At 32.5% G+C, this 11,115-nt stretch overlaps 2 protein-coding genes across 5 annotated transcripts; one reads left to right on the top strand and one right to left on the bottom strand.

Moving 5' to 3' along the window:
• LOC124931332 (ABC transporter G family member 1-like) lies at positions 1-4,142 on the top strand. Its single transcript, XM_047471772.1, has 8 exons — positions 1-562; positions 1,662-1,741; positions 1,827-2,291; positions 2,381-2,467; positions 2,564-2,695; positions 2,848-3,045; positions 3,132-3,218; positions 3,376-4,142. The coding sequence occupies exons 1-8, from the start codon at positions 28-30 to the stop codon at positions 4,027-4,029; spliced, it is 2,238 nt and encodes a 745-aa protein (XP_047327728.1). The 5' UTR covers positions 1-27; the 3' UTR covers positions 4,030-4,142.
• Positions 4,143-4,526: 384 nt separating this feature from the next.
• On the bottom strand, positions 4,527-9,577 carry LOC124932165 (pentatricopeptide repeat-containing protein At4g39952, mitochondrial). 4 transcript variants are annotated; one of them, XM_047472776.1, is made up of 4 exons: positions 7,037-9,577; positions 6,106-6,218; positions 5,506-5,601; positions 4,527-4,818 (listed from the first exon to the last, which is right to left on the bottom strand). In XM_047472776.1, exon 1 carries the CDS (start codon positions 9,567-9,569, stop codon positions 7,227-7,229), a length of 2,343 nt encoding a protein of 780 aa, XP_047328732.1. In that variant the 5' UTR covers positions 9,570-9,577; the 3' UTR covers positions 4,527-4,818; positions 5,506-5,601; positions 6,106-6,218; positions 7,037-7,226. The 4 variants fall into 4 exon arrangements, with proteins under 4 accessions (XP_047328732.1, XP_047328733.1, XP_047328734.1 ...); XM_047472777.1 differs by lacking the exon at positions 4,527-4,818 and adding an exon at positions 5,162-5,177; XM_047472778.1 differs by lacking the exons at positions 4,527-4,818; positions 5,506-5,601 and adding an exon at positions 5,674-5,688.
• Positions 9,578-11,115: the final 1,538 nt, after the last annotated feature.

Here is an 11,115-nt window from a genome sequence, read left to right as displayed (position 1 = left end):
CTCTCTAGAAGATCTAATTCTTCTGACATGATGAACAATCCTCCCCCTCCTCCTCCATTTTATGTCCCAAGATGGACACCAAGTCCAAGTCCGACAAGAGAACTCCTCAAAGATCCCGAAACAGAGAGCGTTACCTCTGCCGAATTAGATCATAATATCGATTTACCAACCAAAATGACATTTCCTTTCAGTGCCGGAACAACTCCCCCATCTTTACCAACGTCGACGTTAAAATCTCTTAGGATCGATCAAGAAATCAAGACATCTTCTTTGGAAACGGAAACGATTAGTATTCCATTCCCAACCTCTCAAGACTATGTCGTCACTTTCAACCGCGATACCAATAATACTATTAATAACGGCACCGCCGCCGATGGCATTTTCTTGACTTGGACCGACTTATTGGTAACCGTGCCTCATCAAAATAACGGCGGTGGTGCTGGCGGTGGCGGCCGACTCCCGATTCTTCATGGAGTCACCGGATATGTCGAGCCAGGGGAGGTCTTGGCTATCATGGGACCGTCCGGCTGCGGAAAGTCAACTCTCCTAGATGCCTTAGCAGGTAAATATATATATTTCAATTTCTTTTCTCCATTTTTCATATTAAAAGTTAGTTAACTACTATCAAATAATCTAATCTTCAATCTTAACGGATTCATTATTTGGAGTATGGGTAGGCTTATTTGTTAGCTTGAGTTCATCATATCCCTGACTTAAATCTGTAAATCTGGTTATAGATTATGTCAATTTTGAAAATAAATAATAATAATAATAATAATATTCATTGATGGTTTGAATGATTAAAAGACTTGATGATGAGAGAACTTTTAATTTTTTCTTATTTAACTTCTAAGCAAGTGGGATGGATGGATCATGATCATCCGTATTAAAATATTGCAAGTTGTACCGACCTTTGCATACCAAATTTGTGTTAAATTAATATAATTTTTATTATGTCATACCATAATTGAATTCATATTATATTATATATCCGTTCTCATGTGAAACGTTTTTTAATAAATAAAGAGTAGTGTATAAGTTGAGGATGAGGTGTTAGGAAAGAGTCTTCTCTAACATACAATTAATACTAATTTTAAATTTAATTTAGTTTTAAGAAAAACATTAATAAATTTAGCATTTGAAATGTTTATTATTAATTATATTGAATTTTAATAATTATAAATATGATTTATTTATTAAATTATTATGATAGTTGTTGAAAAGGGAAGAAAATAAAACTAGTCATTAGGTTAAGTGTGAATATGACACGAATTAATTGACTTCTTTCAGATCTAGAAATTAAATTAAGGAATTCAACTTCTTTTCTTTTGTCCTTTACCTATTATTCCATTTAGGCCCCATTAGCCTTAATTATATATATATATATATATATATATATATATATATATATATATATATATATATATATATATATATATATATATATATATATATATATATATATATATTTTACCTTTAAAAATAATTACCAAACTTACACGAAAACTCTATTTTTTTTTTCTCTTTTTATAGTGAAAATGGGCACAACCATAAACTTAAAAACTTACATGGGTAATAAAACAAAACTAACCAACATAATTTGTTTTATCATTTGTAATAGTTTTTATGGTCAACAAAATCTTTGTGCATGATTAATATAGGAAGATTGGATTCCAACACAAGACAAGCCGGAGAGATCCTCGTCAATGGTCAAAAAAGAGCCCTTTCTTTTGGAACCTCGGTATGTATACATACATACATACATATGATATGATATATTTTATTAAACACTTATCACTCACGTTAAATAAAATTTTTACAAATAGGCTTATGTGACACAAGATGACACACTCATGACAACATTAACCGTTAAAGAAACAGTTCAATACTCAGCTCAACTCCAACTCCCGGACTCAATGTCGATAGCTGAGAAGAAGGAAAGAGCCGAAGCAACCATAAGAGAGATGGGTTTGCAAGGTGTGAGGAATACGAGGATCGGGGGATGGAGTTCGAAAGGGTTAAGTGGAGGGCAAAGGAGAAGGGTTAGCATATGTATTGAGATCTTGACTCGTCCTCAACTTTTGTTCCTCGATGAGCCCACGAGCGGGCTCGATAGTGCGGCATCGTACCATGTCATGAATAGTATAGTTAAGTTGGCTCAGCATAATAGGAGAACCGTGATCGCATCCATCCATCAACCGAGTAGTGAAGTATTCGAACTCTTCCACAATTTGTGTCTTCTATCCTCGGGAAAGACAGTATATTTTGGATCCGCCTCGGCTGCAGGCGAGGTAATTTTGAGACAAAACAAATAATATGTTACGAAAAATTAACTCTAAACCCTAAATTCTAAACCATTTTATTTTTATTTATTTTACAGTTCTTTGCTCTAAATGGTTTTCCATGCCCACCCATGAGGAATCCTTCAGATCATTATCTAAGAACCATCAATAAAGACTTTGATACGGTAAGAATGTTTTTTCTTTATTAATAAATTTATGTTGATTAATGAATAATTAGTTTAATTAATGACTATATATATTTATTCTAATTAATTAATTAGGACATAGAACATGGAAGTGGTGGCAAGTCAACTATGAAGGCAATACAAGCAATCAACATACTCGTTAAGTCATATAATTCTTCAGAAGGTTGCCGACAAGTTGAAAGGAGAGTAGAAGAAATTTCTCAACAGGTAATTATTAAAGAAATGTTTAATATTTGTATTGATAGGTACACCATAACTAATCAATGTGAAATGTGGAAATTTTGTACTTTTGCTTGTAAATAGAAGCAATTTGTGACACATTAGTCAACTAAATAATCTGTTTTCTTTTATGTATGTAGAATAAGGGAGCATTATTGGAGAAGAAGGGTGGTCAAGCAAGTTTTGTAACACAATGCCAAGTCCTCACACGAAGATCTTTTGTCAATATGTATCGTGATTTGGGTTATTATTGGCTTCGACTTGCAATTTATATAGCTTTGTGTTTGTGCGTTGGCACTATTTTCTTTGACATCGGAACAACCTATGGTTCGATTCAGGTGGGTAATGAAAAAGATTCAATCTTTTTTGTTATTTTAATAATTTATTATGACTTACTATATTTGTTGTTTAATTACAACATTAGGCAAGAGGAGCAATGCTCTTTTTTGTGGCAGCATTCTTGACATTCATGGCCATTGGTGGGTTTCCCTCTTTTGTGGAGGACATGAAGGTATCTATCATATTCTTACTTAACCTAATTTTTCCTTAATAAGGAAATAAAGAATTGAAAATGGTATGAAATGAGTTGGTATGAGCATTAAATGGACTAAATTTTTTAAATATGCATTCTAATAAAAAATAATTATTTATTTTTGTTGGAAAATCAGATTTTCACTAGAGAAAGACAAAATGGGCACTACGGAGTTGGAGCGTATGTAATTGGAAATACATTCTCATCAATACCATGCTTGTTCCTCATCTCCGTGATCCCGGGAGCCCTAGCCTACTACCTTGTAGGTCTTCAAAGGGGATTCGATCATTTCGTTTACTTTTCGCTAGTCCTCTTTACATGCATGCTTTTGGTCGAGAGCCTGATGATGATTGTAGCAAGTCTGGTCCCCAATTTCCTAATGGGGATTATAACCGGAGCAGGCATTCAAGGAGTGATGATGTTAAACGGTGGATTTTTTAGGCTCCCAAACGACCTTCCTAAGCCCTTTTGGAGGTACCCGATGTACTACATTGCGTTTCATAAGTACGCGGACCAAGGGTTCTTCAAGAATGAGTTCGAAGGACTTGTCTTTCCCAATGAGATGGCTGGGGGAGGAGCGACGATAAGTGGAGAGGAGATCTTGAAGAGTTTTTGGCAAGTGCAAATGGGGTATTCCAAGTGGGTGGATCTTGGAATTCTATTGGGAATGGTGTTAGTTTATAGGCTTATGTTCTTCGGGATTATTAAGGCTATTGAGAAGTTTAAGCCTATGATTAGAGCATTCAGGGCTAAACATTCTGATCAATCCACACAAGCACATACTGAATAAACTCATACATATAAATATATACATATATATTTTGAAGCTAAAGTTTGAATAAAGAGTGATATTTATTTATTGTAATAGTTTATATTCATATTTAATTAAATAGTTATTGCTGAGTTTTAGAATTATTTATTGTAAAGGATTAATTAAGATAATTAAACTTATATTTTATGATATGTTTTCCTGATCAATTTATCATTTTTTTTCTTTAAGAAGTTATCCCAGCAAAAAAAAGTTCACAAAAATTGCAACACTAATTAATGTAAATGTAATACCTTTAATGAGCCTAAAAACTAGTTATGTCATCCCCTTATAAAATTAAATATTTTTCATATAGATATCTTATCATGTCTAGACCTCAACTAAAAAAAGTTTCAATCTTCTGAAATGAATTAGTTCGTCTTGAATACATCTATGAATCTGCCAAAACTAACTAATCTCAATAAATATTGAATATTATGTCACAAATATAACACATTGGTTTATTTTCTTTAACTTGTTAGGTTCCCTCTATTTATTATAGATAAATAATAGAACCATTGAAAGGTCTATACTCTATAGCTATCTAATAATTTGGTTAATTTTGGTACCCCATCCTAGCTAAGCTAGCTAGGAATAGGAACACCACTTTTGTATCTCTCTTCCCCAAATCCCTTAATTTGGGATTCAGTTGATTCCATTCATCGTGAAGAAATAATAATAACAAAATTAATGCTCCAATTGGCTACATCTGTAATTCCATTTCTCCTCCAAACAGCCATTGTAGTTGTCACTCTTCTCCAGCTTTTGTCTCTACAAGCACATCAATTTTCAGCCACTACCCATGAATATGTAATATCCCTACTCTAGATCGATTCTATTAATGGTGTTGTACTGTAAACTATATAATTGATCAATATCTTGGTTTAATTGATTCACTGGTAGGATTTCAATCAAAGTTTATTTGATGAAAAAGAGAAAACCAGATTGAGTTCAACCCCTCCAAGTTGCCACAGCAAGTGCAATCAGTGTTACCCTTGCATGGCGATTCAGGCACCGACCCGACTGAGTCACGACTGGTTCCAGACAACTCGATTTGACTCAGAACCCAACAACAAGGTCCACTCCAATTATAAGCCCCTTGGCTGGAAATGCAGATGTGGTGACCACTTCTATAACACTTAATTAAATTATTATTGATATTGTACAAATAAATAAATGGACGATATATTATTACTTGTATTATAGTTACTAACTTAACAATAATTTGTAAAATAAACTTAATATATTGTTAATTTATGGTTTATGAGTTGATTTGACAATTAATTCAATTTTCTAAAAACCCCAAGATCAAACAAGGCCTAAAATCTATGATAGTTTTTTCAGTTTGTTTGGATGTAACATCATTTGAGGGTTAATTTGACATAGTTCATGCATATATTGGACAAGACTAAGAACCAATTAATGAAAATATTAGTAAAGGAAGGAAACAGATGATACCTTAGAAGCAGCCAAATCTTATTTCTTCAGATTCTAGGTACCTTATTCATCCATGGAAAAAGCAGAAGACAAAAAATCCATCCACATTGACACTTTCTGAATAAAAAAAGAGAGTAAAAGCCAACATCTTTGTATTCAAATCAAAGCAACGAGATGAAGCAGAAATGCTGGCGGTTGATGATTCTACACAGTAATGAACAAACAAGTAAACAAGTAGAACAGACATTGCAGTTCATCTAAACACTGAGTGTTTCTCATCCTAACCAGAAGGAGGGCTCACTCCTACTAATAAGAAGTGTAATTAACTAATTTCAATCTTTTATGAGAATCTATTACAAACTCAAGAAGAATCAACTGTTTCATGAACCAAAATGTTAAGTAGCTAATTTTGCACCAATCTCTACTGCTAACAAATGAAAGTGATTTAACAGAAAATGATTGAAATGCAAATATTTACATGAACAAAGGGTAACAAGACCGATCTTGCACATGATTGGAGACTTCCTACTTGGATCATTTCGATGATTGGAAGCCACTGACAAGTCAATGTAGCACCAGCTCATGCAATTGAAACAAACTATAAGGATGCATTGAACTTACCTTGTTTTGAAAAAATTATTTGGGATTCTTCAAACAACCCCAAACGTCCCACAAGTTTTTTTCCAAAGACTACTTTTTTTCGAGACCAGCACATCATCCCACCGCCATGAACCCTAAGTTCAGGATTAAGAAAATCAGATTTCAATTATGAATTATGTCACAAAACTAACTAATAAACTTCTAAAAATATCATAAATCTAATGTTCAATAACAGGCATTTCACAACAAACCCTGCTAAGAATATAAAACTGTAAAACTCTGTCTATAACTTGTTAGAGCAACGACAATAAAAGGGACATCATATAAGCATATATGTTTTCACTTTGATCAATGAGATACCCAAAAGAACATACATTCCCATGACTTGTTATATTGAATTCTAAGAAAAAAAAAACAAATTCAAGCACAAACTTGCATGAAAAAATCAACTAAGAGCTCAAACTTGTCTCATTTGTACCAATGATAGATCGCATTTTCCGTTGCAATTTTATTGAATTGAAGAATTTGTTTAAATTCATACAAATTTCTAGATTAGCATCTTTTCCTCCCTAAATTAGCTTTCAATTACCATACTCTCTAATTGCTGGGCAAAATATCTTTGAATCTCCACAAATTAGTGAAGACAAGTCTTGATACTAGCCTTTCTCATATCAGAATCATATTATTTACAACAACATTATATTTTCACTTCATATTCTCTATATGTAGTAAGGAAAAATTTATACATGAAGAACCTTTTAAATCAGCGCAAGGATACACACAACTAATAAATGAGTAAATTTACAGATGAATTTTATTAATCCATATGACCAACTTATTAAATAAACCTTGATTCTTATTTCTCATGCAAGTTTTAATCCATTTCAATTTATCATGGAAAAAAGGTACAAGCAGTTCAAGCACAAATTAGATTTTCAGTCACTAAAATTACCTTCACACTTTGATCCATACTACTAAAAAGGGGTCAAAACTGCTGGCCAGACATCGGCCAGACATCATTTCAAGGCCGATGCATGTATTTTAGCCGTTAAAGCTAATGCAGTTGTTCCGACTGGGCATGAGCATGACTAGAATTTACTCCAATTCCCAGCCACTAAAAGAAGACAATGATTTCTCATAACTCACAATTTGCTCCAACCTGCGTTCTTCCTGATCCTATTTTCCATCATTAATGTCCTCGTCCTTTCTACCTCCTGCCACATTCCTAGCGATGTATATAGGTCAGAAATTATAACATAGTACCCATCATTTGTGGGATCCGCTTCAATAGCATGCTTTGCAATCCTTATACCCATCTTGGGATCATTGTGAGTTTTGCAAGCACTTAACAGAGCACCCCATAGAACTCCATCAGCAGTAGTAGGGATTGAAAGAAGTAAAGCTTCTGCCTCCTGTAGATTGCCCGATCTCCCAAGAAGGTCTACCATACAAGCATAATGCTTCAATGTGGGAGACAGAGAATGGTCTCTCATTCTAAAGAAGAGGCTCTTACCTTCTTCAACAAGCCCTGCGTGAGCACATGCTGATAAAACAGCCAGAAAGGTAAGTCCATTTGGCCTCATACCTGAATGCTCCATTTTCTGAAAAATCTGTAAGGAAGATTCAGCATCTCCATGCAAACCATAACCTGAGATCATGACATTCCAAGAAACAACATCTTTTTCTTGCATAGCTTCAAATATTTCTCTTGATTTCTCAAGTTGCCCACATTTTGCATACATGTCTACTAGAGCAGTTGCAACGGATATTTTTGTTACAAAACCTCCATCTTTGGCAAGATTGTGAATTTCTTCTCCCTTGTTTAGTGAAGCAGTATGAGAACATGCAGAGAGAACACTGACCAGTGTAGCATCATTTGGCATAAAACCCTCCGTAAGCATATTGTCAAAAATGCTCAAAGCCTCAACAAATAACTCATTATGAGCATAAGATGAAATCAAGGCATTCCATGTACTAGTATCCTGATCCACATTATAAAAAATTCTCGAAGCAATTGTGAAATATCCACTTTTACCGTACATATCTATGAGTGCATTGGCAATTGAGGTATGCTCATGCCGCAAATGTCTAATAGCATATCCATGAACTGATCGGCCTAAATATGCAGATGCCAACCGTGAACATGACGAAATTACAGATGAAAAAACTTTGGAATCAAGTTCAATGTCTACAACTATCATGTCTCTGAACAGTTCAATACATTTTAGTGCCTCACCAGCCTTACCATACTGGAGAACCATGATGTTCCAGGATTCTTTGTCCCTGTCATGTAGTTTGTCAAAAAGCTTCTCTGCAAGAGCTAATTGTCCAAACTTGCAATACATTGACATAAGAGCATTCTTCAACGCTCGGCTCAATATATTTTTTTTTGTAATAATTCCATGAAAGGCCTTACCATCAGAGAGTCTCGAGGAATGACTGAAACCGGAAAGCACACAACTGATAGCAATCTCATCTGGATCTACTCCGGCAGCCTGCATTTCCAAATATAGATCCAAGCATTCATTCAGACGCCCTAATCGAGCATATGCACCAAGCATAGATGTCCAAGAAACAATATCTTTGTCTGGAACTTCAGAGAATGAGAGATACGATTCCCGAATGCTCCCACATTTAGAATACATAGAGAGGAGTGAAGATTTAATAACTGGAAATGAAGTAACTCCACTTTTGGTGGCTAAACCGTGTAAGCACTTGCCTTCTATCAAAGCCCCCAAGTCTCCACAAGCCTTGAAACCTCCATTTAATGTTCTGAAGTTGGGTTTCTCATCATACTCATCAATCCTATGCATCACAACAATACATTCCAAACCCTTCTCACTTTCACCATTCTGCACATATCCAACAACAAGAGCCGTCCAAGCCACCACATCTTTCATGGTAATTTCATCGAACACAACAGCTGCATCCTCCATACATCCGAACTTTGAATACATATACACGAAAGAAGAACCAATGGCGGAATTCCCATTAAAAGCCGCAGTCTTTAAGACGAACCCATGTATGCTAGTGCCATGTATCGTTGCCAAATCTTCGGCACAGGAAGTAACAACCATAGGCAGTGTGAAATCATTTATGGGTACATTAGATGATTGCATGAAGCAATAGCAGCGAATCGCTTCAGTGTATTCCCCATTTGAGAAGTAAGCCTTAATGATAGAGTTCCATAGAAAGGTGTCCTTAAGACGAAGTGGGTCAAATACCTTACGCGACAAGCTGGGCTCTCTGAGGAAGGAGTAAAGAGAGATGAGCTTTGCAGCTATGAAAATATTGTTGGAATGGCCAGTCGAGATTAGATAAGCGTGGTACTGAAGAAGGGAAGGAAGGGCGGAGAGTGAAGAAGTGGCGAGGAAGGAGTTGATGCGAAGATGGAGATAGTGAGAAATGGTAGAGGATGAATAAAGACGATTGGCAAGGAATTGAAAGGGTTTGAATCGGAGGATGATAGTAGTATTATACGACATAATAACACCTACAGTATGATATCATCAAAAGATAGTACCGAAATTCATAGTATTCACTATTCACGGAGGTTGAAGGAAGTAAATAGGACTACTCCCAGTTCATCCATTGGCGGCGACACTCCGTTTTGCTCCTAATTAATTTTTTTTTTCATTTTTTTTTTCTAAATTAGTGGTTTACTTAGTAATTTTTTTTTTTCCTTTATAAAGTAATGCCTTCTGTGATGTTTTTTTTAATGGATATTTACTTAAAACTCAAGAATAACTTCATTCTACTAAAACAAAAAAACAAAAATTATAATAAATACATATTTTTTATTATTCTTACAATTCCTCCCACATCAATTTCATTTTTTATCTCTTTTTAATTATATGATTTCATCTTTAACTTTTTTTTATATATATATAATAATATGAAATTTAAAATTTTATTTTCCATCTATACTTTTAACTTTTCTTTAATATTTACTTTATAATTCTTGTTTGATTAGCAAAAACAATTACTTTTTTAGATATTTACTTGTATAAGTAAATAATGTTTTTGTTTTTTTAAAATTTTAATATTTTTAATTTTAAAGTTATTTACTATTAAATAAAGTTATATACATTATTTTTTTATCTTTACAATTTTATATCTATTTAACTATTTAAATGAGTAATATAGTATTCACAAATCGTGGATAATATATAAATAGAGATAAATGTTGATTAAAATTGGATTTAAAATAAGAGACAGTACAATTGTATCCTGATTGTATTAATAATAAGAGACAGTACAAAATAATAATGTAAGACTTTCTAAAAATAAATTGTGTAAATTTACTTTTAAATCACTCATTTTTTAAACAAAATATCTATTTAATTAAAAAAAAATATTAGTCAAATTAAAAGATTTAAATTCCTTAAAAAATAGAAATATACATTTTAGCACTAAAATTAAGTGAATAGTTATAATTAGATGTGAATTTAATGCAATTTTGTTTATGTTATTTTTATATTTATATTTTAAACAACTATTTAATAAAAAATTATTATAAATTTATTAGGTAATTAATTAATTATAGTGAAAAGAATAGTTCTTTAAATATATTAAAAAATATATTTATAAATGTTATTAGTGACTTATTAAATATTTTGAGGTGTGTAATAGAGTTTGATTTAATTTTAAATTATTGTGTATATAATTTTTTATTTTGCTAAAAATAAATTATATTTAAAAATAATAAACTTAATTTTATAATAAATTTTAAATTTTATTAAAATATTACTTCTTCATGCACTATTCATTTAATAAAGTTGTTTAATTTTATTAAACATTTTATATTAAATTAAATTATTTTCACTTTTACTTTATAATATTAAGGTTATGTTTGTTAATTCTGAAATTGATATAGAATAAATTATAATTCAATTAGGCTTCAATGAAATTGAATAGATTGTAATTTTATTTATTTTAAGTTAACAATTGTATTTATTTTTCAAATAAAATAATTTATTATTTTATTATTTAAAATATTATTAACGTTTTGATTGATAATTTTTATTTTGA

Source organism: Impatiens glandulifera, chromosome 3, assembly GCF_907164915.1.
Source record: "Impatiens glandulifera chromosome 3, dImpGla2.1, whole genome shotgun sequence".
NCBI classification, from domain to species: domain Eukaryota; kingdom Viridiplantae; phylum Streptophyta; class Magnoliopsida; order Ericales; family Balsaminaceae; genus Impatiens; species Impatiens glandulifera.
The sequence above is the reverse complement of the archived record's forward strand: the minus strand, read 5'-3'. Positions and strand labels throughout refer to the sequence as shown.